This window comes from Athalia rosae, chromosome 5 (genome assembly GCF_917208135.1).
Source record: "Athalia rosae chromosome 5, iyAthRosa1.1, whole genome shotgun sequence".
Lineage (NCBI taxonomy): Eukaryota > Metazoa > Arthropoda > Insecta > Hymenoptera > Athaliidae > Athalia > Athalia rosae.
This window is the reverse complement of record NC_064030.1, coordinates 12,071,817-12,099,712: the sequence shown is the minus strand read 5'-3', so window position 1 is coordinate 12,099,712 and position 27,896 is coordinate 12,071,817. Positions and strand designations below refer to the sequence as shown.

The 27,896-nt window shown below is 42.2% G+C and overlaps 3 protein-coding genes across 5 annotated transcripts; 2 read left to right on the top strand and 1 right to left on the bottom strand.

Annotated features, from left to right (window-relative positions):
- The first annotated feature begins 4,312 nt into the window (after nt 1-4,312).
- Nucleotides 4,313-11,852, top strand: LOC125500950. Of its 3 annotated transcripts, none has more exons than XM_048655192.1 (4): nt 4,313-6,104; nt 8,389-8,569; nt 11,230-11,335; nt 11,701-11,766. In XM_048655192.1, exons 1-4 carry the CDS (start codon nt 6,021-6,023, stop codon nt 11,744-11,746), a joined length of 417 nt encoding a protein of 138 aa, XP_048511149.1. In that variant the 5' UTR covers nt 4,313-6,020; the 3' UTR covers nt 11,747-11,766. The 3 variants fall into 3 exon arrangements, with proteins under 3 accessions (XP_048511149.1, XP_048511151.1, XP_048511150.1); XM_048655193.1 differs by lacking the exons at nt 4,313-6,104; nt 11,701-11,766 and adding exons at nt 6,111-6,409; nt 11,425-11,694; XM_048655194.1 differs by lacking the exon at nt 11,230-11,335 and having other exon boundaries at nt 4,666-6,104; nt 11,701-11,852.
- A 4,728-nt stretch (nt 11,853-16,580) lies between these two features.
- Nucleotides 16,581-20,555, bottom strand: LOC105683896. Its single transcript, XM_048655983.1, has 4 exons — nt 20,438-20,555; nt 20,156-20,382; nt 19,178-20,076; nt 16,581-16,770 (listed from the first exon to the last, which is right to left on the bottom strand). Exons 1-4 carry the CDS (start codon nt 20,553-20,555, stop codon nt 16,581-16,583), a joined length of 1,434 nt encoding a protein of 477 aa, XP_048511940.1.
- Nucleotides 20,556-22,115: 1,560 nt separating this feature from the next.
- LOC125501084 lies at nt 22,116-23,149 on the top strand. Its single transcript, XM_048655982.1, has 3 exons — nt 22,116-22,418; nt 22,485-23,008; nt 23,098-23,149. Exons 1-3 carry the CDS (start codon nt 22,116-22,118, stop codon nt 23,147-23,149), a joined length of 879 nt encoding a protein of 292 aa, XP_048511939.1.
- Nucleotides 23,150-27,896: the final 4,747 nt, after the last annotated feature.

The following is a 27,896-nucleotide window of genomic DNA, read 5'->3' as shown; positions in this document are numbered from 1 at the left end:
TGTATTCGTTTTTTTCCTGCCACCATCTGCCACCATAAATATAGTACGATAGTAGTTCATGGTAGTTCCATGTAGTCCTACAATATATCTATGGTCCTAACATATCTGACGTCTGTTTTATGAATACCATATTAATTGTTCATTTGAAAATATTTAACATTAGTAGTTTGAGCCATTGAAAATCCTATAGCAATTTCTAAATTAGCAGTCTCCAGAGATCATCTTAGTTCTATAAGTAATTGTGAAGGAAAGACCTTGTAAGTTTGGTCACGGGTTCCATTGAGCAATTGTCAGTGAGGTCATAGATGTAGTGTCATGATTTCGTTCAACAAGGTAGGTCGCTTTAGATGGGTCACCGATTTGGCTCCCAGAGGGGCACCATTTTTATTACCTATTAAATGGTAGAAACCTAGTTAGAACCATGGGTACTTTATCTATGTTAGAACCTTCTCATAAGCCGTGAAATTATGTTTCACTACCATTGCTACCACTATTTACCACAGCAACGTTTGGGGTATATCTATGCGTACCTCTGAAACTATTAGATATCTAGGAACGGAAAAAGATTTGTATTTTCAATTTCAGTGATATTTATTAGTATTTCGAGATACGGTATCGTGGAAATGTTGAGAAATATTGCAGCTGGTTTTCTTCGATTATATCGTAATTCTGGGCTTAAGACTACAATTTTCCAAAGTATTTTTTTCTCAATCAGAAATCGATCAACCATGTGAATTAGGGTAGCAAAAAAAAGATGATATTACCAGAGATATGATATTACTTTGTTTGCGTCTTCGATGAAATATGAAAATATGTTAAATTAACATGGTTTAAGAGCCCCCTCTAATGATCAGCTCCAACAAAAAAATCTTGGGGATCACTCGAGATTTGAGAAAATTCGCAAGATCGTCCGAAATTTTAAGTTTCTTTTTCTCATTGTTGTATTATTGTCTGGGTTGAAAATGATAGAGACATTCTGCAAATATCCAGTCGATATTTTGATTTCTACAAGTCGCTCAACTTTTTTCAACTTCTAAAGTAGAGAACTGAAATGTTAGTGAATTATATCAGGTGCGATATATATCATATATCATGATATATCTATATTACAATACAGATAGAATTCAAAATTCGTGGTATTATCGTGCATTATTGGATTTTCCTTTCCTTTCATGACTCTACAACTTTTGTTTCAAAGATTTTTCAAAAAAAAAACGCAGATGCCTCAGGTTTTGAGGCAACCGCTTGTCACGTTTGTAGTATCTTAGTCGTGATATATCGATATCTATTATAACTTAACACGGGTATAGCAGCTATGTGTACTATGGTACCAGTATCTAACCATTGAAAATTCATGGATACACCGTGTATAATATGGCTCATTTCGCTTAGTCATATATCTGTCGGTCAAGTTGAACAGTTTCAACAAGTTACCATCTCGATCGGTCTGAAACATAATTTGCGAAATCGCGCGACTCATGAGTTATCAGGTCGTTCTGTAAGTAAAACAGTGGCCTGAAGCTAAATCCTCAATTTGGGTTTTTTCGCCGAGCGCGCCGCCTACATTTAAACCCATACACTAGAATCCGCCATGATCTTGTCCGATCTAGTTCAATATATCTATGCTGCTACCAAAAAAAAGTGCTGAACGGTCTGAAATAATAAAAAAACTAAGAAACATGGGAACATTTCTGCATAACAAAAATACAGACTTCAACAATGGTGAACTCATCGTTTCTCGCAGACCACTAGCTAGGCTAAATAAAGCTGGTCTGGACTATGTACCATGCGCAAAATGCAAAGGATTTTTCTCAAGAAGTAACATCAGGCATCATTTCAATCGCTGTGTCGGAGGTCGTGGTCAAGGCACTCGAAATATCCTAATGTCTAGTCGCAAGATTATGGGTCGCATTCATTCGAAGGCATGCCAGAAATTGAGGCAAGAGATTTTTCCAGTCATAAGAGAAGATGATATCGTCAGATTGATAAGATATGATCGCCTAATAATACTTCATGGAAATAAGATGTGCAAAAAGTATAGATTACAGCACCAACATGATATGATAAGATCACACCTCAGATTGATTGGACGGTTTCTACTTGCTTTAAAAGATATCAATCCAGAAATAATTGACTTCGAGTCACTTTATGATCCCAAATATTACGACACAGCTGTTTCAGCTGTGAACAAAGTTGCTGGTTTTGATGAAGAGTTAGAAATTTATAACGCCCCATCGGTAGCTGCAAATATTGGGACTTGCATTAAAAAAATTGGACTCATTATGGAGAGCGAGTCAATCAAACAGCATGACAAAACTAAGAAAACTAATACTGCTGACTTCCTCAAACTCTTTGATGAAGATTTTGGATGTTCCGTAAATAAAACTGTAACCGAAACGCAGGTCATGAAAAAACGTCAAAAAAAGGGTAGAGCTTCCGGGAACTAATGATATTGTCAAGCTGACTGAACTACTGAATACCAAACGGCATGCTGCTCATCAAAATCTTCAAGAATCTTTCACCTATAACTCTTGGTTAACTTTAGCTCGAGTGACATTGTCCCTTTTGAACAAAAAACAAACATGATAAGTGTAGAATCAAAATATGTCTAACCTCTAGATTTGAGACACTAGATTGATGTATGTACAGTAATCAACTACAAACATTATTATCTGACAAGGGGAGGAAAAAAGCAAAAAAACAAAAAAAGCCCCCGTGCGGAGATTCGAACCCACGACACTCGTATTTCGAATCCGAGCTCTGGCCACTGCGCCAACTATTCCTTGACAATTATTTAACTCAAAAGGCTTTTCTACTGACCCAAAATCTTTAAACAATTTTATTTTTGAGTATCGCGCGGTCCCGCTTGGCTGACTGTCATTTCAAGTCATACCCTACATATACTATAAATTTGGTCGAAATCGGTGATGACGAGTTGGCGGCCTCCCCTTGTGAAAGCGAACCAAAAATAATATTTTCCGTTGTAATTGGAAAACCTGTATATATGATGAGTGTATTAGAATCTTGAATTAAACGCACATAGCAGATATATGGCGGATTCTTTTTTCTAGATTTGAACACTGACGTGATTTATGAACCGTTCTTTTCCTACATACTGATTCCCTGGAATGACTTGCAAGAAATAGAACGAGTGTATGTTTTCTGATTAAATTCCACATCAAGATTCGCCAAAGCATAATGTAATACATGTACCGAACTCACCTGTAATCAGAGGTACCCTGGATTGACCTGAAGTTAAATATCCATTGATCACGTAATCCCGGTAGAAAACGTTATTTTTAGTAGCTAATTGGGCATTTTCGACAGCATGCCTCGGGAACCGGCACACTGGTTCGGTTTCAATCTCTCAAAACCAAAAAACCTGGCTGTTGCACATTTTGTGAAAAACGGCCCAACGGTCCGTTCCAGGACTCTTATCGAAAATGCAGTTTCCTCGTCAAATAACATCGCCTGGTCAATCGTTGTGGTATGAAACGCACTATGCTCCAACTTGCTGGAATTCCAAAACTCGAACCGACGAGAAACGACGTGGCGAACGAAATTTTGACAAAAATACCATTTTTATCGAAATTACGTAACAGAATGTCACGTAATGGGAACCCGTCCCTTATCACGCCAATAGCTTCCGGATAATGGCTAACAGACTCGTTTACCGTTCATCGACACCCAGAATTTCGAATAAAATGCATTTCGTATATAAACGGCCGAATGGTCTATTCCAGGACCTTGATGAAAAATACGATTTTTACATCGAATAACGATAATCAGGTAGACAGAACAGTCTGGGATGTCTGTTTTCTCACACTGCTATTGGATAAATACCCGCTTCGACTGAAAACGACACGGACTGAACGATTATCTCATCAAGGCTGTTCTACGAAAAAAATGCGTGGCACAACGACGCAGCTAGAGATCAGCTGATGGCCTTGATGATGTTGAAAGTGAAAAACCAACGATTATCGTGCACGCAATCGTAACCGAAGTGCATTTTCGACAGCATGCCTCGGAAACCGGCAACACTGGTTCGGTTTCAGTCGATGTGCACGAAGTGATTTGGTTGAAATGCATTTCGTACATAAACGGCCCACTGGTCTGTCTCAGGATTTGTCCTAAAAGGACAGTTTTTTCGTAACAAGAAGATACCTGGGGGATCATTGTGGTTCAGGATGCGATTAACCTGGCTTTTTTATATTTTTTTTTCAGTATAATTTTTTTGATATTCATCATATGATTACTAGACCGGAGAGTCCATGATAAAATTTCAACTCCAATTTCGCGTGATCAAAATAAGTCCTGGAAGAAACCCTTCTACGATTTCTGAATTGTCCCGGAAATAACCATTAAGGTATGTGGTTATGACCTGGAAAATGCCGTGGGATATGTTCAGTCTCGGGTCTGGGAAATACCATTCGGAAATTGAATGAATCCTGGAAGAGACCTCAGAAAAGTTATAAGGTGCTTTCCAGGACCACCTCGTATTGGTGATTTTTGCTAGCGTTTCTGTCCACATATATTTGATTTATTGTTTGTTTTACTATGGAATTCAAAAATTGTTTTAGGGGGATAGTGAAAATGGAGTTTTCAGTCATTATAGGGCCTTCCACTGCTCAGACTTTGATCACGAAAACTTATTGCGACTAGGTACCGGAAAGTACCATCATGTATGCATTTTCCTATAATCCAAAACCTAATTCGGATTTTTCAATTTTCTTAATAGAATTACGTCGGCTAGTGATTAGCCCAAATTTTACCCATGAAAAACTGATCTGCTAATTTTTGTCCTGGAAACGACCTTTCCGATTTCTGACCTGGAAAGGACCACTACGATTTTGTTGCGAGATTTTAGGAATAGTAATGAATCAAATTGAGAATTTTGGATTGATTATTGTTTGTGTACCACTCAGCTATGATTTTCCATTGAAAAATCATACTCAAATTTCCTGACCCCAAAACGACCCCTGGACAAATATATATATATACATACTTATTCGCTACTATATTACATATTACATTTAACATTATTACTACTATATTACATACTACATTTAACACTATTACTACTATATTACATATTACATTTAACACTATTACTACTATTATACTTAATCAACTACTATACTATATTCAATTGTAAATAAAGAATTCGCAATGAATCAACACATATATACATACATATAAACTAAACCGAAAGAATACTTACTGAAATCACCACTCACTCATAAACACATAATACCTACCACAGACGGACATTTACTTTGCTCCACCATTTGTAAAAGGCAAATTAGAACAATAAATTTCAGATTTTTCAGGAGAAAGGAAATGGGTCGTCAACTCAATCATGAAGCTCAATCATGAGGCATCATAAAACCTCAGTACATATAGGTCTTATTATAATCCATTCAAGGTCAAAAGAAATGGAGACACACTGGATCAAAAGAAGTCGAATTACACTGGATTTCCTTTGGTACTAACACAATTTATTTTCGAATAACAAGTCGCAAAGAATAGTTGAAGACAGACCTGCAAGTAAGTAACCCACAAATCAGGTACAAACTTTATTCGTCATTTCATGTATGCACAAGTGTTATATGACTTGAACAGGTGGGTCGTATTTGTATCCATATATGTGATTTAATCTGGTACCAGTACTTTGTAAAATATATGTTACAAAACATTGGAATTCTTCACTACAGCTGAAATCAAACAACAAAGTGGGAATATGCAAATAATTATCTACATTTGGATTGAGGAGGCGAAGTATTATCAGTTACGCTATGATGCTCCCAGTAAATATCTGTGCTGCGACAATACTGCTGTTGAGAAGATCTCTTCCTGCTATTTCTTAGTGAAGTCGTTGTCAGTTACAACACCTTCGAAGATTACCGCTGATTATCCTTTGTTAAAATTTCATTGCATCTTTTGTAATATCTTACTCATTTAGCAACTACATTTGTATCAAATAACAATTTGAAACAACTTCAAGCTCTAGATTATCACATATGAATGAAGCTACAAATTTATTTTGCAAAGTAGTATACTACGTACCTGAAGCAACCGCCGCCAAGGAACTCTTTCGACACAGTGTAAGGAGGTGCTTTCGAGTATTCCACAAGATTGTTGACATTAGATACATAATTTTCAAACATATTCTAAGCAATCAAGAAGAAACTTTGCCTTTCACGTAGAAATAACTGCATATCTTGTGCTCTGAAAAAATCTTTGTCAAACTACTATGATCACAGCTGCTAATCACTTATAACTGAACATGTGACCTTGTTCTGGAAATGATAGTTCAAATAAATGACACTAATTCTTGAATATACTGTAAGATATGCCAATTCATCTCTGCTAAATGACTTTATACAATTGGAGGATTGTATACGTGCCAGTAAGTTTTCTTTCAATCGTACGACTGTAACTTACAAGTGCTTTGTTATATTATGTTATTCTGTGAAATCAATTCATAAGAAAGATTCAAAAGTAACGAGGACTGAGTGACTTGAACGTAGAATACTTAAAGATAAACTTTTGTGCCTTGCGAATAACCTAGTGTAGAAATACGATCGAAATACAGAACAAATCAATAATATTTGCTTATAACACGGGTATTCGTAAGATGTAGTCGAAATGTAAAAAAAAAAAACAAGAATTAACCAAGTAACTTCAATTGAAATGGGGGATTGGGATGGAACATCAGTGATGGAATTGGTGCAAAACCTCTTCGTACTTACAAAAAGTAATAAAATCCAGACAAAAACATTGTCAATGTAAAAATGAGCCGCCAACTACCAAATTTGAAATCCTTTTGCCAGTATTTGTAATGAAATCAAAAAATAATGCCAAGCACTACGAGTTTCCGGCAAGCATATGTCGTTAAGTTCGACCTCGCTGTTTCGTGTACTGGATATCGAAAAATCATTTCGACGGCTGCATACTTGGCGGGCGCATTGAATACCTATTCGTACGCATCGATAGTATTTATTATTTTCACGTTGGATATCATTATTTTTTCGAATCGTTCATTGTGTAAGAGATGAGTCCACCCTTAGCTGCATTACTATTAGTTCAAATCGCCTGACACAGGTTCGTGTTGATGGAGTTTTGCCTTGGCGTTCATTTTATGCATACCTTGTCATTGGTATTTTATATCGACCAAAATAACGGTGAAAAATAATGCTGTGCGATTAAAAAAATGTTAATCACTATTATAAGTTGATAATCTCATCGATAGTTACTGATAACTTTTCGATTTTCCGTAAAAACAAAGGCGAATCAAAATGAAAATGGCTTATATTGTTTCTTTGTCAAGAATGACGGATGTAGAAGCAGCGAGCAATCGAATTTTAGTGTTTTTGATATATATATATATATCTGAGCATAAGAGACGTCATACATAAATAAATATATGAATATGTATAACCAGTATATATTATACTAAATGTATAATAATTTAGGATATGGAACTATCAGGTTGGCAAGGAATGAAAAAGAATTATGACTTTTGACTGCAATTTAATAAACAGATACACAGGTTAACGTAATATATAAATAATACTACTACCTGATATACAAAGCATAGTTCAAAGTGGTTGAATACAAATAATGCAGAGTGACATTTGAGAATTTTTTTTTACACGTTTTGTCAATCTTATACAGAAAACTGATGAATTATTCTCCCGCTTTTATCACTAGCTATTACTAACTCACTAACGTTTTCTCTAGTTTACCTATTTTATATGTTTTACTCTTGTGAAATCTGTCTTGTTTATTAAAAATGCAGTTCTTAATTATTAAAAATGCAGTTCTCAATCCAATTGCAATCTTCTGAACTAGTTTGTACTTATGTTAATCAGACGAATTTTATTTTCTATCAAATGCTTCAAGGAGGTCCGATACCCAGTATAATGATATATTCTAGTGTTTCTAGCATACTTCGATATACTCTATATTGATTTAATATGAACGCATGAGCACGATCGATAATTAAAAATGCGCCCGCCAAGTATGCAGCCGTTGAAATGATTTTTCGATATCCAGTACACGAAACAGCGAGGTCGAACTTAACGACATATGCTTGCCGGAAACTCGTAGTGCTTGGCATTATTTTTTGATTTCATTACAAATACTGGCAAAAGGATTTCAAATTTGGTAGTTGGCGGCTCATTTTTACATTGACAATGTTTTTGTCTGGATCTATCTATCTCTCCTTGTCACGAACTTGCCGTAATTCAGGTATATTTCGGAATGCACCCTTCGTACACCTTTCAGCATACTGATAGTTGTCGGCATAATACCAGATCCCGAATTATTTATCGGTATCATTTTACGTATATTCCGAAACAATGTATCATTGGAATTTTTTCGCAGATGGGAACGATTTTTACGAAAAAAATAAACCCGGACGAGGGTCCGGCAGAGGCGGCGGCTACGACCGCAGCGGAGGTGGCAGCTCCGACTGCGGCGGGGTCGTCGTGCGATGCGGCGGGGTCGTCGTGCGAAGCGGCGGCGGCGGGGCCCCAGGTGGATGAGGTGGCAGCTCCATCCCCTGGTAAGAATAATCATTTCCACGTGGATTTCTTCATGTTACAAAGGCATAGGAAGCAAGTCTTTAGCTTGTGAATAGCATTTTTGGTATATTGTCGTGCTTTTCGTCAATCCGAAATGCGTGCCAATTTTATCTTCGCTATACTTTTATTATCGGTCTATGGAAACACCAGTTATTCTTTCGAAGAGTTCGGATATTTACGCAATTTCAATAACAAAAAAATCGTGACTCTTCAAAACCAAATCACCGACGGAAAATTATGTAGCACTCAGCTTTCCAATTCAATCAATCTTGGTTCAGTAAAATAAAACTTGTAACGTGGCGTTTTCAGCCCCGTTACTACGGCACCCAAATCTCCCGGAATTTCCTCCCGTTTTTCGTTAATAATCTAGAAAACTGCAGCACACCGAAACGAATCACCAAGGCTAAATTGAAATAAGAGATATTCCGTATGTTAAGCTAATTTTCGTTGTTGTTCCGAATATTCTCTTATGTGACCTGGGAAAATACCGACGAGTTGAGCCAGGACGACCTACGAGGACCTCCCGGGCCCTTTCCTCCAAGGGTACAACTCTGACGTCATTTGTGCCATTCAGAATACCGATGTGCACTCTCCCGCGGTGGACCGGACCACCAGCTGATGACAGCATCGCCAACATCTCCCGCCTCCCGATCTACCGAATCGCTACCGGCGTATAGGACCGCAAGACGACCCGTCTACGATCTCCCGCTAGACGATAGGTGCGTAAGACGCTCTGCTATCGACGAATGGATGCTACGGAAGGCGGCGTATAGGGTGGCATGAACTGAGTAGTGTCACCTCCCGTCCCGTAACTTACTGGCCAGGAGCCAGACCAAAATAACATCTACCGTTCCGGAACTGATCCCGTCACCGGGTAAAACTTGGTAACCTCCCGAGATGACATTCTGCCTAGGAAGACATATTGTAGGAGCCGAGGCACAAGTGAGCCCAGGACTACATTCCGACTTCCGAGACGACATAGAATAGAGATGTTGCTCTTAGGATGAGGACTCCAAGTGCCTGAGTCGACGCAGCCTTGGATGGCCTTCTGAACGCAGACAGCCAGCCGGTCAGTATTCAAAAGCGAGCGCGGCCGATGAGGAAGCATGGATGATGACGTCAGAGGAGAGGAGAGGCGCCGAATAGGCAAATTCAATTGTCACCCGAAGAATTGCGCCCTACACCTGTGGCCTAATTAGGAGAGGGAATCGCCAATCCGGACGATTTCCGAGTAAGAAGATCCTGGACACCGGCGCTCAACTCGTCCTACTCTACGAGATACCGTCGATCAGACAGGACGTTTTGGCTAGATCCTTCCTCACCAATTCAGATCTTCCTTTTCCGCCTTCCAAAATCTACCGTCTCTCGCTACCGTTTCTCACCTAACGCTACCGCTACCGTTGCACTTTGGATTCACTCCTATCCGCCCTTTCGTTACAGTATATTTAAATCTAGAATCAGTTAAAACAATTGCATTAAGTTAGAGTCAGTGGGTGCCGAACTCCTTCGATAAGGTAAGGTTTTCCACTTTCCGAGAGAGGCACGAAGTAGCCACGTGGGGATTGCGAATTGCCTAAAGCATTACGTATTTTCGTTTTATTGTTTTGTAAGTCGGTGGGAACTAGCCCCACCGCAGTTTATTTTGTGTGTAAGTCAGTGGGTACAAGGCCCACTGCATCCCGTAAATTTAGAGTGTAAGTCAGTGGGTAAAAGGCCCACTGCATCCCGTAATTTGATAAGTCGGTGGGAACGAGCCCCACCGCAATTTGGTACGGTCCGATCCGTTACGTATTTCGGTTTTTGGGCAATTCTGTAATTCCTTCCGGTGCACCTCGTGGCCGAATTAAGTTACCGTACATTTTGTATTTTCGCATTTAGTTGGTCTTCTGCCGTTTCTCCCGTGCATTTGCTGCACGTGGCATCAGTTAATACGTTGAGTCATTGAGTAAAATTTAAGTACTACGTTAAGGAAAGCCTTGGTGATATTTGGTGATGCTGTATGGTATTTTGTTATAATTTATGTAATATTTTCTCCCGTATTAATTTGTCATTTCTTTGGGTAATTTGTTACCCCTACGGTAAATCTTTCGTTCCGTTACGTTCCCGATCAATTTGGAAAATCAATTGTCCGTTACCGTAGAGTAGCCACGGAAAAGCGCTCCGTGTAAAACCGCGCCTTTTCTCCCGTTCGTAATTATCGCACATTCGGATAATTTGTAGAAGAACCAGTAAACTCCCGTAGGCCTTTCGAATATCGAAACTATAATTCTGTACTCCCGTAAATGATCTCCCGCTACCGTTAAACGAATTATATTTTGCTACTCTCGACCTATTGTAAATCTACCGATTCTGTATTTCCTACCGAATTTGTTAAAATACAGTCTCCCGAAATTACGAATTCGGTTCTACGTTATCGTTATTTTATTCGTGCCCGAATTGTTGTTGTGAATCCACGCCACTCTACCATTTATTCCGCTGTTGAACAGCCTGTGCCTAGCCAGCCACTCCGCCGGATCTGCATTCGTTTATTCTGTAAGTTTTTGTTATTTCGTTAGGTGACGCGACACGCGTCTGGCGCCCAACAATCTTTTCGTTTCGTTTTCCGTTTTCCGTTCCGTTTTCCGTTTTCCGTTTCGTACAGATCGCGCCGAAGGCACGTGGGTTTTCCCGGGTCCAACCCGCCTGGGGAAAATAAAAAACCTCAACGTCGCAATATATATGTTAGTATCCAAGACTCTTAATCCAAAGTGAGTATTAAACATAATTATCTGAGTTATTTAACTGGAAATTTTTCTCGAACTTCAAACGCGTTTTTCTCAAAACTCCTTTTGTGTAGGTGGTTGACACGATATCTCAAGTTCTATCTGACCGATTCCTTTAAAATTTCGTGAGAATCTTCTTCATACATCTTTTCATCACTGGAGCTAAGGATTTTGAAAAATTTTGATTTGAAGTATTTTTGAAAAAATTCGTAAAGGTCGAAAAACAGGGGTAGAAAACATTTTTTTTTTCAAGTAGACGCCATTTTGTGAATTTTTTTTTTTTTCGGCCGTAGTTCAAGATGTAGCGACATCTTTACTAATTAAGAATTTTTTTTGTTTGTTCGATTTAGATTACTACAAGGGTTGGAATCATGTCAACCAGGGAGCACTGTTTGACTAGCAACCCCCACTTCACCGACCTGTCACTGGATGAATTTTTGACTTTTTCTTTTTTTTCAATTTTTTTTGTATACTTTAAAAATCAATAAATATTATATAAAAAAATGGATGGTAAAAATGTTTTCAATTTTTTTTTTATCCTAGTTTGAAAAATACCCAAAAAGTAGGGCTCTAGACCAGAATACCCCCTGAAAATCACACATCCGAGCACACATCAATAGATGCTAGATCAATCGGGACCCATATTGTTGTACCATTCGCCATTTACCATTCACTTTTCGTCACTTTCCATATGCGTATTTCATTGACCACTCATCATTTACCATTCACTATTTTATCGTGACGTCTCATCATTGAGATTTTACGTTTTTTGTATCTCACATATTTTAACAACACCAGATCCTCTTCGTCTCCCGGTCAGTTCGCTGTGGTGATTCAATTCTACTATTTTCACATTTTTCTATAATTTGCCGAAAATCTCACAATTTATTTCGTAGGTTCTACTTGTGAATGAGCCTTCAGTTCCCTAAAATAACTCTAGTTGGAGTACAACATCTTTTGCATATCTGTCCTAGTCACTTTGAATCTAGAATCGTGCAATATCCATTGGATTATGTACGGTTCGGAGTACAAATTTCAATGATATGAGCTTGCTGTATTGTATTATTTTTTATATGAATGTGCCATCGCATGGCTTTTGACATTCGTCAATTCAAGTATGAACAATACCTCTATAGTGATAGTAATACATTTAAAATTTTACTCTATCTGTACGAAGTGTGTACATTCTATACGTATATATTTTTGATAATCATTACGAGAATGTCATAATTTGCATGCACTTTTTAATCAATTAGAAATATTAAACCCGCAGTATTTTTTTCATGCATGGCTTGTACAATAACTTTGTATCAACCTATAGATTCAACTACATTCGATTGCTTATCGCTGTATGCGCTATTAACGTGTCCTTCTCCTTTAACCCTTACCCAAGATCCTATCTATTCACTTATATGCTATCTGATGGAAGAACACCCACCACCCTCCCGCGGTTTCCATTGAGTGATGTCACCTTTCATTTTTCGTTCGTATAGACATAATGATTTGAAAACGTAGTATCTCAATTTATATTCAAATGTATCAATATGCATGATGAAGCGATCTACTTTATCATGAATTAATCTCACGATCAGTGTTTCTGAGATTGATTCTTGTGGACGATGAGTAAGTTGCCATCGGCTAAGAGTGGGATTTCAGATTTAATAGGCGCGGTACAAGCTAGGATAAATTGGATTTTTATGAAAAAAAATTTTCACCAACTTCGATCTGTGTACATGTATACTCATGCCAAATAATTAGGCTTAGCCCTTTGGTATATCATTAGGATAAAAGTTGCAAGTATTGGGAAAATAAAGTCAATTACATTGAATAGCTTCAATCTACTTTGCAGAAACTAATATTGTGTCAAATATTTCGCGTTCGCAATTTGCAGCTGCTATGGAACAACCGCCGTTTTTTTTTTTTTTACAAAATTATCCAGACTGAAGAGTCTCACGCTAAGTATTATATTCCGCTTTGGCAGCCTGCCGAGTAGCGTTCTTCCACTACCCCCATGCTTCGCCCACTCTTGGGCATTGCATGGTAACAACAGTACATGTAAAAGATCTAAAGCGCTATCATAACGCCGCAACTCTCGTTGCCTAGCTCCGACCGGTAACCACCGCAAAGAGTTGAAGAAAAAAGCCCGACAATGGCCGCCCAAGAACCGCTATCGTTGATAGACGAGGATGGGCACCTTGTCATCAACCTGTCGGACAAGGAGGAGGACCTGCTCTACCCCTCAGAGATGGAGGACGACAGGTCCACGCAACCCTGCAGCCCAGAGCCAGGGCTCGACGAGTCCGACGTGGAGGACACGGGGGGCCACCGACACCGGCTCCCCGGACGATCCACCGGGCTGGACCCACGTGCGACCTGGTGACCAAACCGAACGACCGGCCACACATGAACACCTGCGCCACGCAGTGTGACACACCCCCAACCCTCAGCGAGGGAACCGTCATGCCGCGGTCGCCGCCACCCAACAACTCGCTGCCACGGGAGACGGACCCCGATATTGGGCTGCACCGTATCCGACCGGACTCGTACCGTCCTCCCGTCCTCGGACCGTTCGGGCGACAATCCGACCCCGAAGAAGGGCTCTTCCGAGCTCGATACCGGGGGCAGCTCGACCAGCCGGCTCCCCAGCGGCTCTTCGGCGCTCGTCGGGATAGAATCACCCGACCCCGGCGGGGTAGGTGTTGGCACTGCGGCTGCAGAAATCACCTCCACGTATTCTGCCCCCAGCCGCAGGAGGGACCCATTTGCCGACGAAGAGCTGGAGCTGGGAGGGTAATATCCCGCGCCCGGCATCGCGTGGCGATGCCCCCAACCAAGAGGGGGCTTAGAAACCCGAACTCGAAATTCTGCCCGGGCTAAATGCCCGTTTAATTTTGTCTTACCTTTTCAGGCAGGCCACAGTCACCTACAGTTTCAGACATAATATTATTTCGCCCGGGTGAGACGCCCGCTTAATTTTGCAGCATCGCTTGTCAGATCTGGCCAACAACCACAATCCTTGGAGCATTTTTTTTTATTTTTTCATTTTGGGCCAAATACTCGTCGAGTTTTGTCCTTTATTTTCAGGCCTCGTAACACATTTCTTCGCTCATGATAGCTTGTGCCCGGGAAAGACCCGTGGACTTTTTTTGTGCCAGGCCTGTGATATTATATGGCCTATATTATTGTCCGGAGAAAACCCGCTGAATTTTTACTAGTGCAGGCCCAACAACACCCCATGGGTGATGCACGTAATATCGACCGGGTCAAGCTCGCTCAATTCTTTCACTTCTCTTCCAGGACACTACATATCATTCCTTTTTCCTCAATTACGCCCGGCTACAGCCGTTGTATCGTTATCTCCAAGAAACGGTCTATGCTTAGCCAATTTGTGGTCATTCAGATTTATCACCATTTTCTCGTCATTATTTCGTAACCTTTTTCGCCTGTACTCATTAATATCATTGAGATCGTCAAGAACCTCTGGAACTTCGAGAACATCTGGACCTTTGTAACCGGTTAACTACCGAAGTACCGTAATATCTAACCTGACGCTTTGATGAGAAGGAAGTGTGAAACCGCATCTGGATGCCACGTTAACATCGTACAGGGTCAACGCCAATTTGCCGAGATCTCCCGTCATCGAACGACTTATCAGCCTGGAGCTGAACCAGACCAATGCAATGCAGTTGGATGCCTTTGCAACGGCGTACAGCACTGTGCGTCCTCTGAAGAGCGCAGGTATAAGCCTTTTGTTGCCCAAACTCACCAGCCAGGAGCTGGACCAACCCCTCAAAAACCTACCCTCTCGGCCGTTGGAGTATCACCGTGGTTGGCCACGAAAGCTTCCCGTGATCCGTCCAAGAGGACTGCAAGGAAGGACGTGGATGCAAGTCCTGGTGTAGCGCATCACGATCCCGCTCCTACGGTGCATTGTTTGCCCGCGGAGGGACCCGGAGAAGTCTTCGGAGATGGCAATAGGACCAGGAGTACTGAAGCCAGCAATACGCCAGTCAAATGCTGACCCCCATCACACGTCATATCGCCAACAGTTAACCCCAAGTGACACCATGCATCGCTAATTGCCCCCACCAATCATCCCGAACCGCGGCACGCGTTTTGCGCACGCAAAAAAGGATCTACCGAGAGTGGGAAACCAATAATCAATAATTGCCAAAATTATGGATCACGAGGTCAACCCCCATCATCGCACACCGAAATCATCGCCTGATCCCCGAAACCAGCAAAGATCTCGATCTTCTTCTACACCGACAGTCGTTGTGACCTGTCGTATCTAATCAGCTCCTGAATCCGGTCTTTAGCCGTTTCCTTAGTTTTTGCTAAGTTTTCTTTCCGGTTAATTTCTTTTTTTTTCGGTTAATTTACTTTTCTTTCTAGTGCCTTTTTGCTTTGTTTGTGCTATTTCGAACACTGCTAATTTCGAGTGATAATTGTGTAGTGCATCCCGTTACCGCCAGCAAGGTAAAAAACCCGTATATTCAATGTGAAGCCGACGATAATTCAGCGAGGCAAAATTTATTTGGTTTATTGCTCGGAGTGTTGGATCAAGGGATTCCTCTCCGAATTTCCGTATCGTATCGCACCGATCTGAATTTTCTGAGGGTAGATTATAATCAAACCGTCCCTACTTTGGCTATCGCTATCGCCCGCTTACACTCTATTGTATTATTCCGCTTTGACTTGGTTACCTGCGATTTTGTTAATATTTCTGTTATTACCGCTCTACTGTTTTGCCACCGTTCTTGGAGACTTTCGCCGTAGTTGTAGCCGTGGGAATAGCGCGCGTATCTCAAAGATCTATCTGTTTTCGGTTGGTGCTTTAAAACCCCACGTTAATCCGCTTAATGAATCTCAACGCCTGCTGCTTAACGCAGCGTAATAATTGTCTTTTGTGGTATTTTGCTGAGATAATTGATTCCCGATTACGTAACAATTTCGCCTGTATATTGTGACATATTTTTGCCTGTCCAAGTGACACAATTCCCGATAGCTGATTTTCCGTGTTTACGACCGCTCCGAGAAAGAGCGCTGAAATTGGAATTATAATAGCCGTACCGTTATTGTGGGATTTATCATAGTACCGGCCCTGCCGGCACATTTTCGAGTATTGTAACCACCTGACTGATCGATATTTTATGTATTATTGAACGAGCCATTTTGTGAATTGAATATACGGGCCAAAGCCCAGAGAAGGAAATCATCATTTCGTGATTCAAGGCAAACCCAGCCCCTCTACCTTCCCATATCGTCCCTGAGCTATGTAGTTGAGTTGCCGCCCGTCGCAGACAGTTACGGCTCGTGAGGACGTGTAGAAGCTCTGGGACGAGCTGGTGGAGCGATGCTGAGAATTATAGACTAGAACTATTGATTGCTGGAGGAGTTCTTGTAAGATCTGTTGGTTGCTGAAAGTGTTCTTAACACGTTAACAGCCGGCGATCTAATAGACATTCAAACCCCGAACGCCCGTCTTGTTCACTTATTTCTAATCACTGAATAGCCAAAAATATATTTCCGTGAAATAGTACATTTTTTTTTTTTGCATATTCGTGATATACAATTTAACGGCAATAAAATTATTAATATTGGATTTGTTCATTAATTATTATTGAAAAAATACAGTTTCTTATTTCACGGTGGATTATTAGATGTATATAACTTGAACAGTAAACAAACGTTCTAACATTCAAGGCTAGGTGTGGTATATCACGATAAATAATCTAAGGTGTATCAGCAGCGGCACCAACTTTTACGGCTCCCGAATGGCTCGCGTATTCACGGGGCCAGCTGGCAAAATGTTATAAAAACTGTTGGTCGCAGAAGAAGTTTTTTGAAGAAATGTTGGATGGGGAATGTAGTATACTGACCAAGTCGAACATGTGATATATGGACAGGTAAAGAAAATATGATGTTATGTGAAAGAACATCTGCACAGATACGTGAACCTGAGCAAGAGCTCAAATATTACCTTCTACTAACAACGTAATCATCCCAAAGGGAAATACGGAAGTTCTACTATGTAGAATCGCTAGAGTGAACCATACCTCCGACTATCTGGCCCGCCGAAACCTTATCTTCTCAGCGTTGGGTTTCGCCTATGGGCTAGGTTGGGGAGCCTGGCCCTCTAGTGGCGAGTTTTTGTACCTAATCTTGCGCGGACCCGAGGAGTCTCCTTATTCATATTAGAGCATAGCTTTCCCTATTTAGACTGCCACGCACAGTCATGGATTTACGCCTAGGCCCGCGAGGCCCGGGCCTAAGGTGACATGATTTGAGGGGCGGCAAAATTTTTGAAATTCAAAAATTTCAGAGACGAAAAAAAAGTGAAGATAGTCTTCTTTGAAAATGAGTTTAGATCAATTTTTTCATTTAATCTACAGTTCATGAATAAGATTTTAATTTTTGAGAAGATCAATTCTAGTCTTTATCGAATAATCTTCTTCACTTTTTGTTTCATTACTGAACTTGATCATATGCTGATGAAGTTTTTTTTAACATTGAATAAAAATACTGAAGATGTGCACGTATTAAATATCATTGCGGTATTTATTCAAATGTCAGAAAATTCGTTATTAACATAAACAATTTTTCATGAAACATATATCCTATTTTTTTCATATTCAACTTTTTTGCATTCTCAAACTAATTAAAAAAAAAAATTTGAAATTCTAGTTTTCATCCAAAGTCAGAAAAACATCTTTCGATATTCCTCATCTGGAATTTTTGAATTACATGAAGTTTATTCATGTAAGCTGATATATATTCAAACAATTCACATATACATATAGTTACATTCATGTGTTTATTATAAGTATGAAAAAAAAAATTAAGAATTTTGTTTTTCGAGTGTTTGATTTATGTGATTGTAAACTCAAAACAAGAGCGCTACGCTTAACAGAGGTCTTGACGCGTTTGACTTTGTGTTGTTTGATGCAGAAAACAAAGCATCGCCCTGTAGAAGAATTACAGAAATCGTTCCAGTCTGACGAATGCCCTTCATGTCTACAAGTCTCGGATCATTTTATTCTATTTCCTAATATTAAAAAAATAATTGATTGATAACTTCAAATGAGATGTTAATGGTGTTTTTTAGTTCATTCGGTCATAGTTCTGATTCTATTTTTCTATTGAATATGAGTGGCTACCGAAGAAAACTTACAATTAGTGGTGCAGAATATCGTAAAAAAAAAGCGGAAGAATCTACCAAAATAGACAGTTTACTTAGAGAAATTCCCAAAATATCCAATTTTATTACAAGCTCAACTAATTCTTCTAATAATGACCAACAACCGTCATATTCATCTGTCGTATTTTGTTATAATTGTGAATAACTTTTTTTTATAATAAATTTTTAATTTTGATAAAGAGTGAATGAATATCAAGTGTCTAAAATTATTTTTTTTTATGGTCGGAATTGGAAAAAACTTCAGCACAAGATAGCGAAGAAGTACAGTTTAACACTTCTCCGTCACAAGATACGAACAGGACGCCATCAAATTTTTCTTCATCACACATGCAAAAGAACTCCAGTCAACAACTGATATTTTATGATTTAATAGTGATCCCTTTTTATGGAATTTAAATGAAGAAACACGAGATTTTATAATTATGAACGGTATACCACGAAATGATAATACGGATTTCGAAAATTCTAAAAAGGTTCATATTGATAAAATAAGGTATTGTTCCAAAACTTTATTCCAACGTACATTGAAAAATAGAGAGATTCAACGCCGTATTCGTATTATTTGGATATATCCGGGCGCTCAGTCCTCGAGGACCATTGTGCCCGAGCCCTTTCGGGCAACCTACACAATGGGGAAGGTAGTTAGGTTGGCAGCCCTGGCAAAGAGCAGGAGCCTACCAACTCCTATTCCCTCTATACCCACTTCGCCGGTGAAGTTAGGTCCGAAGGCCTCCGTACGGGGGCCCACTAGACCCCCACACCGCACTAAGAGGTGATATGGTGTTTCCGCTTCTTCGCCACACCTGGGACAGCTCGCCTCTTCCCTGAGTCCAAGGTGGACGAGGTGTTTGCCTGTGTACCAGTGGCCCGTGATAAGCCCTGTTACGCTTCTCAGTTCGGTTCTGCTTAGTTTGATCAGCTCCTCACCGAGCCTGCTCGAGGGTCCTTTAAACAGGCCCCTCGTGTGTAGCATGCCCGGTGCATTGCCCCAAAGCTCTGCGAACTTATCCCTTGCAATCCTCTTTGCTAGTTTTTTGACATGTTCCGTAGGGACCCCGATTTGGCAGCCCCTCTCCGGGCCATGTCGTGAAGCTCCCCTTTTAGCTAGTCGGTCTGCTTCAATGTTACCCTTGATGCCTTTGTGCGCCGGCACCCAGAGCAGTTTCACGCGGTTTGATTGCACTAGTTGCCTCAGCAGGGCTGTGCATTCCTGCACGAGCTTAGATCTCACCACGCATGTATCTATCGATCTAAGCGCTGCTCTGCTGTCACTGCAGATGTAGATGTACTTGCCCCTGTATCCCAGCGTCAGGATTTTCGTGACGCGGGAGAGTATAGCGAACACCTCTGCCTGAAATACTGTAGTGGTGTTCCCTAGTGCCAGCGACATGCTTAGCCTGGGTCCTCCGGACCAGATTCCAGTTCCCGCTCCTCCTCTTTTCTTTGACCCGTCTGTGAACCAGACGAGCCCTTTTGTGTGGAGGAGCGCAAGTTTATCCTCCTTCCTGGATATGTCTTCTTTAATCTGTACCTCGTAGGGCCTTTCAAATTGGTAGAGATTGGGGCATCTGTCGCCTCCCCCTGGGGGGGGGGGGGGGTCCCACCAACTCCTCCATTAGTCGGAGTATAGACGTGTGCCCCCTGCCCGAGCCTCGCCATAACCCAGAGAATCTGGGTCGAAGGGCCGCCCTCCATGCCTCCGCTATGTGTGGAGGCGTCAGGTTAAGGAGAGCCCCCATGGCGAGTGTAGGGGTGGTTCTCATAGCACCCGTTATCCCCAAGGTCGCTAGTCTGTAGACCCTTTCTAGAGCCTTACGGTTGTTGGCTCTGCCTGTGGCAGGCCACCATTTCACGGCAGCGTATGTGATCTGTGGAAGTAAGATTGCCGTGTAAATCCACTTCACCGCTCTCGGCCTCAGCCCCCATGTCTGGCCTATCATCCTTTTGCAGGCCCAGAATGTAGCTGTGGCCTTCTGGGCCTGTTTGAGGACGTGAGCCCTCCATGTCAGTTTGCTATCCAGGGTCCCCTTCCCCTTACTGCTTACTCGTGGGATCAAATATAGAACCAACAAGTCTAACAAAAACTAACAGCTCCAGCAGCGATAGTCTGTTCGCAGATACGGTGTCGGAGCTACCAAGGACCGAAGAGGCTGCCACTCAGGGGGACTCGAGGAACTTGGAGAAGAAACCGCTGGCGTAGTGGGGGAAATCGAGGCACTAGCCTCGAGGGCCCGCACCTGCCTAACGGTTTCAGAACAGCAGGGTGCAGCGGAGGGCCCGACCTCGGTTGGGACCGCCGCGAGCAATCAGAGCATCAGAGACAAGCCCAAAAACAGATCTGGGGCGGCGAAGAAGAGAGCGCGTAGGGCCAGGCTGGCTGCCGTGACCTCTTCGGACGTCACCCAGTCTGCAAGTATGGCAACATCCCTACCAGCGCACTCCGTCAAGGGAGGCTCAGCAAGTGGGCAACCTGAAAGCGGAGTGCGACAAAACAAGAGGCCAAGGCCTCTTGACAGCACTCCGCCTGAGGCATACTCGGCTCCCAAGAGGAGCAGGGAAGTCCTCAGGCCGAAGAGCTATGGGGAGGCAGCCAAGGGCGGAAGGGGGATGGCGATTACACCCTCGGACTACCCTGCTGCCACCCTAAGCTCAGGCGAAGCCGACCTGGTGGTGCAGGCGCTCTGCGGGGCGATGGACTCCATCCCGGAAGGGGAGGAGATTCCTCGCTTCGATGAGTATCGGTGCGACCAGGGAATGCTCTGGATCACCGGCTCCAACGAAGGGGCCGTGGAATGGCTCAGGCGGGTGGTGCCTAAAACAAAGCCCTGGGAGGGGGCCTCACTCCAGCTTCTGGAAAGGGGACAACTCCCAAGGCTAAAAAAGATGACGACGGTCATACCCGGCTTGCCGGATAAGACTGAAGTCATCCTGACTAGGCTGAAGCGCCTCAACGCCGGTCTTCAGACTCACCTTTGGCGGGTCTGGGACAGGGACCAAAATCCGTCCTTCCGGTGCTGGGCGTGGACGCAAAGTCTAGGGACTGGTTGAGGGGGGCTGGCTTCATGGCCCACTATGGACTCGGAAGGGTGACCCTCAAGGAAACCCGACCGAGTACCGGCGAGGGACAGGGGTTCTCAGTGCCCACTGGCCAGGGTGTTGTGGTGGCCGGGGTCACGCAGACCGGGGGACCGAGTCCGCCGACATCGGCGGCTAGGGACCCCGGGAGCGAGGCCACGTCCACCGCAAAAGCTAGTAGCGGGGGAGGGAAGGACCTCAAAAGCTCGTGGACTCAGGTCCTCAGACCAGGGCACACGAGCCGAGGGGTACCACCCTACAAAAAAGTAGAGGGGGGATCGAGCAGGCCTAGGGGGCGCCCGACTAGGGCCTGCGAGATAGGCAGGGCAGGGCTGGCTGACGTGGCAGCGGGGGTCCAAAAGACTCTTGCTGTCGCTGCAGTAGGCTCTGCAGACACAACACCCGGGGTAACACCTGACGCGGGGGCCCGAGGCACCGGGGGGACAGGCGAGGCTCTGTAAACAGGGCAGACAGCGAAAGTACATCCGAATGGCAGGCAGTCCTATGACCGCAGTCAGGATTAACTTCGCGCAGATTAACTTGCAACACTGCAAAGCGGCCTCAGCTATACATAGCAGGGACCTTGCAGTGGAGCACACAGACATATCACTCATACAAGAACCATGGGTATACAAGGGGCTTGTAAGGGGGTTGGAATCAAGGAACGGAGCAATTTTGTGCAAAATAGGGGGGCCAGACGATCCGGGCCCCAGGGCGGCTATTTATATTAATAGTAGACACCAGGCACTTAAATTGAACCAGTTCTGCTACAGAGACCTGGTGGCAGCATTAGTAAGACTAAAGCTTGCCCGGGGAGGGACCACCGACATGGTGGTGGCATCAGCATACTTGCCCTAGGACTCGAAGGATCCACCACCTACGGAGGAACTCAAGGCGCTGGTAAGGTACTGCACAAGCAAAGGGCTCGAACTGCTGGTGGGGTGCGACGCAAACTCGCACCACACGGTATGGGGCAGCTTTAATACAAACAGGAGGGGAGTAGCTCTATTGGAGTACCTCACCCTGGAGCGGCTGGAAATTCTCAACAGGGGATCGAAGCCCACATTCATCAACTCCCTTAGGAGGGAGGTGATTGACCTAACTCTGTGCACCAGTAAGGTGGTACACATGACCAAAAACTGGAGGGTAAGGGAAGAAGACACTCTTTCCGACCATAGACGAATCTCCTTCTACATAGACGGGGACGCGGCATGGGAACCGACGGTAATGTACAGGAACCCCAGGGCAACCGACTGGACCTCCTACAGGGAGGAGCTAGCAAAGGGACTCCGGGGCCCCTCCTGCAAACCAAGAACGATAGGCATGGCTGAAGGCGCAGTAGGTACCCTACAGACCGCCATTAACCAGGCTCACAAAGCAGCGTAAGGCAGCGGAAATGCAGCAGAAAGGTGACCTGGTGGAGTAAGGAGCTGGGCCAACTAAGGACCAGATCCCGAAAACTACTTAACAGGGCCCTGAAGACAGGTACAGACTCGGACTGGGAAGCTTACAAAGCTCCTTAGAAGACGTACAAGAAAAAGATTAGAAAGTCAAAGGAGGAGGGCTGGAGGGATTTCTGCAGCGAGACCGAGAACCTGTCACTGGTAGTTAGGCTTCGCAAGGTATTCACCTCCGGCCCGCCAATCAAGCTGGACGGGCTAACCCTGCCAAATGGCAGAACAGCCGAAAACCAGACAGAAATCCTAACCCACATGCTGGAAACCCACTTCCCCGGGTCGCTGCCGGCCGGCGGGGGACTGCCCATAAGGGCGGGCCTAACCCGTGCCGGGCGCGGAACGATGGACTGGAAAACAGCTGCGGAGATTGTGACACCAGACAAAACCAAATGGGCGATTGATACCTTCGATAAGTTCAAAAGCCCAGGAGCTGATGGGATCTTCCCTGCACTCTTGCAGGAGGGCGGGAAAGACCTAGACATCAGGCTGAGCATCATCTTCAGGTCCTGTCTGGCAATGAGATATGTCCCCATGGCGTGGCGGGACGTCAAGGTAGTCTTCATCCCCAAGCCGGGAAGGGGACACTACGACGTGGCCAAGTCCTGGAGACCAATCAGCTTAACGTCTTTCCAACTTAAAACGCTGGAGAGGCTGGTGGACAGATACATAAGAGACGGGGCATTGGTAGCAAGACCAATCGCACACACACAGCACGCACGTATCAAGCAGGTAAATCCACGGAGACGGCTCTTCACTCTCTCATAAGGGAATTGGAGGGGCCACTCTTCCGGCAAGGGGCTGCAGCTTTATGCGTGTTCATGGACGTGGAAGGAGCTTTCGATAACACATCCTCCAACGCTATATGTGAAGCAGCATCCAGGTTCAAAATCAACAGCATGGTTGTTGAGTGGATCAGGAACATGCTGCAGACAAGGACGGTCACTGCCAGTCTCGGTGGGACCGAGGTTAGAGCTCAGTTTGACAGAGGCTGCCCGCAGGGGGGAGTACTCTCCCCCCTCCTGTGGACCCTGGTCGTGGACGGGCTTCTGACGAGGCTCAGCGAGATCGGAGTGACGGCAGTAGGCTACGCTGACGACATAGCTCTGGTCGTCACAGGTAATCACCCACAACGTATGACGAATAGGATGCAAAAAGCACTCGACCTCGTACAAGATTGGTGTACATCACAGTCGCTCAGGATCAACCCAGGCAAGACCGAGATGGTACTGTTCACGAGGAAACGACGTTTTGACCTAGGACCGATCACGATCTTCGGAGCGGAACTGACTCGTTCCACGAAGGTACGTTATTTAGGGTTTCAACGCCGTAAGTGGTTGATTTATTCAGAAACTAAGGATTCCGTATTTTGTATCCCATGCTTATTATTTGGTAGAAGTGTTGAAACTAATGCTTTTACTGGTGAAGGATTTCGTGAATGGAAAAACTCAAAAACACGCATCGAAGGTCATGAAAATTCTGATTTTCACAAGACTAACGTTAGTTATTTCAAAGCTTGATTCATGGGCGTGTTGATCAACGTCTAATCGAACAGCTCGACGAGGAAATTACATACTAGAAAAAAATCTTACACCGAGTCATTGCACTTATTAAATCATTAGCAATAAAAGAATTGCCATTTCGAAGAAATGCAGAACGAATCGGAGATCGCCATAATGTAAATTTTTTAGGAACAGTAGAGCTTCTTGCTGAATTTGATCCATTTTTGTCTGAAAATCTAAAATTGTACGCGCACCCTGGTAGAGGAAATACATCGTACTTATCTAAAACAATCTATAAAGAAATCATATTATTGATGCACGATAAAGTATTACAACAAATTTCTAGTGAGGTGCAATCTGCTAAGTATTTTGGTATAATTGTACATTCTACGCCTGACATTGCACATGTCGATCAGCTCACTATAATTATTAGATATGTACGTGATAACGGTGAAATTGTTGAAAGGTTTCTAAAATTTATACCAAATATCGGCCATAAAGCTAAAGATATTGAGAATGCTTTGTTAAAATTTCTAGGAAATAATGGTTTGGTCATAATGAACTGTCATGGTCAATCTTATGATAATGCAAGCAATATGTCAGATATTTATTCAGGCCTTCAATGACGAATCAGAACGATCAATCCTCTAGCAGATTACGTTCCTTGTGCTGCTCATTCTTTGAATCTAGTAGGATCATGTGCGGTTGAATCCGTCACAGAAGCAGTCGATTTTTTTTCTACTTTGCAAGAACTATATAATTTCTTCACTATATCCACCCATCGTTGGGAAATCTTGGTGCAGCGTACAAGTTCAAGAATTAAGAGTCTTTCTCAGACTCGTTGGTCTGCTCGACATAATGCCTGTTACGCGTTAGAAAAAGAATGGTCTGCAATAATTGATGCACTGGATTTTATTGCTGAAAGCGAAGATGAGAAACCGACTACACGGTCTGAAGCTACGGGATTGCAGCCAAAGTTGCAGCATTTAGAAACAGCAATTCTAGTCATCGTTTGCAATGTAATTTTAGATCGATTTAATGCTGCTAGTAAGAGGCTTCAAAAATCTCAAGCTGATTTATCATCCGTTGTGCAGATCTATAGTTCTCTGGCTCTATTTCTCCGGGACATGAGAGACAGACCATTTTCTGAGTATAAAGAAAATGCCAAAACATTTTCTGGAGTCCAAGATTTTTATCGTTATGATACTCGTCGCAAAAAAACTAGAATAATTCAGCCAGATGAATCACAAGTAAATGAAAGAATACCTTCTTCTGGACAAGAAAATTTTCGCACAAATGTTTATTACTTTCTTTTGAATACTCAGAGTGTGCAGTTGGCTGGACGTAAAAGTGCATATGAAAAGCTTTACGTAAAATTAAATTTCTTCGATAATTCATCTGAAATACATACAACCGAATTAAAAAATCTGGCCAATAAATCAGCCGACAAGTATCCTAACGATTTAGAAAAGACATTAGGTAACGAATGTATTCATTTACATTACCAACTTAAAGATTCATCAGCAAATACGGAAGATGTACGCTCTGCACAAAATATATGCAATGTATTACATTCACGTCTCCTTCGAGATGTTTACCCAAATGTTGATATTGCTTTACGTATGTTTTTGAGTATTCCAGCCACAAATTGTTCAGGAGAAAGATCCTTTTCTTCTTTAGAAATAGTAAAAACCTATTTTTCTAACGTTTATTACTTATACATCTGAAATATTTATTAGTTATGATTGAAAATTTTATTCTAACGAAATAAAGTTATTCTGAATTCAAAATAAAAATATTGTATCAGAATTAATTAAATTTATTCCAACATTAAGGGCGGCGCGACAAAACAAGGCCTAGGGCGGCATCAAGCCTAAATCCGTCACGCCCACGCAGCATGTTTCAGATGGCCCTCGCAAGTTATGCGAGTACGGAAAACTCATACCAAACCTCGCAAAGAATAGATCGAAAGACGTGATAGCATGTCACTATGATATAAGTGCGATGATGAATGATGGAATCGATACGTAACTTTCCCAAAAGTCGTGTCTGAAAATGTCCGTCGTCTGAGCAGCCGTTTGACCTTATGGTTATGATGTAGGTGCAAACGAGATTGAATTATTGAAAATACGCAAAACTATTTGGCTTCCCTAGCTAAATCCGGTTTACGCTCGTATTCGATCGATTAACAAGAGTCATTTTGCCCCTTGTCAGGAATGTCAGACGATGGAACGCGTGTTCACCTCGAAAAGATCGGCGAGGATTCTTACTCCGAATACATAATTGCAAATTAGATACGGGTGAGAATTCGATCTCGAATACCCGACAAACGATGACGAAGAAAACATTTTAGAAGATCAGCATCCAGAAGAGGTCACACCAGCAAGCGAAATCGTTATCAAACCTGGGTACCTACAAATCATCCAAGGTATCTATGGTAGTGACAGTGATGATGATGATGATAATAATGATTATGATTATGATTATGATTATGATTGTGATTATGACACTGAAGAGATTGAAAATAATAATTCATCAACTGACACAACAATAGAATCTGTCCAAGATGTATTCATCCCTCTCCCATCAACATCTGACGACCGTCCACCATCAAAGCGGGGAAGAAAAAAGTTGTAAATTGAAATAAAAAATATAACAAATTTTTCTTGTTTATTTTTCTTTGTTTGAAAAATAAAAATCCGTCTTTTTACAAATAATGCTACTTATTTCCACAATGATTTCCCAATCTCCTATTTTATAGATATTTTCTGACATGAAATGACAAAAGAATATTTGGTAATGTGAATAAAATTGAGAAACTCATAAACAAAGAAGGTTGAAAATATAAAAGTAACATCCTTGAAAAGTTTAATAATCATACAGCAAAAAAGTCCTAAAGCATAATTGTCATAAAATTATTTGTTTATGAGATATAAGCATTAGAAGATAAATGTAGGATATGGAAAATTATTATAAACAAATGCGTGTCACTATTAAACAATAGCGGATGAGAATCAGATTGAAAATTAATTAGAAAGCTCAACTCATGTTGCATGAAAATGACCTGAAGGTCGAAGACCGTATCTGCAATAGTTGCAAAGTCACAGCCATTTGTTAGTTGATAAAACAAGTGAACGCTTGGACTTGGTCATACTGTAACATAACTAAATTAAATCATAAATAGAAGAGAAATTTTTTCCGCCTATTGTTGCAGATCGTTGTTTTTCTCATTTTTTGATCTATCAGAAAATAATTAGAACGAAAAAAAATTTGCTGATAACAAATTGTTTAATAAACAAATGAACAAATCACTG

Excerpts from the sequence above, each read along its gene's own strand:
- LOC125500950 (XM_048655192.1), top strand. The coding sequence starts at position 6,021 with ATGAATGAAGCTACAAATTTATTTTGCAAAGTAGTATACTACGTACCT. Across the intron at positions 6,105-8,388 it reads AGGAACTCTTTCGACACAGT|ATGGGAACGATTTTTACGAA; the intron begins GTAAGGAGGTGC and ends ATTTTTTCGCAG. Across the intron at positions 8,570-11,229 it reads GGTGGCAGCTCCATCCCCTG|ATCGCGCCGAAGGCACGTGG; the intron begins GTAAGAATAATC and ends CGTTTCGTACAG.
- LOC105683896 (XM_048655983.1), bottom strand. The coding sequence starts at position 20,555 with ATGGAGGGCTCACGTCCTCAAACAGGCCCAGAAGGCCACAGCTACATT. Across the intron at positions 20,383-20,437 it reads CGGTGAAGTGGATTTACACG|GCAGAGCCAACAACCGTAAG; the intron begins GCAATCTTACTT and ends GGCCTGCCACAG. Across the intron at positions 20,077-20,155 it reads TCCGACTAATGGAGGAGTTG|ATTAAAGAAGACATATCCAG; the intron begins GTGGGACCCCCC and ends TACGAGGTACAG.
- LOC125501084 (XM_048655982.1), top strand. The coding sequence starts at position 22,116 with ATGGCAGGCAGTCCTATGACCGCAGTCAGGATTAACTTCGCGCAGATT. Across the intron at positions 22,419-22,484 it reads GAGACCTGGTGGCAGCATTA|GACTCGAAGGATCCACCACC; the intron begins GTAAGACTAAAG and ends TACTTGCCCTAG. Across the intron at positions 23,009-23,097 it reads AACCAGGCTCACAAAGCAGC|GGCCCTGAAGACAGGTACAG; the intron begins GTAAGGCAGCGG and ends ACTACTTAACAG.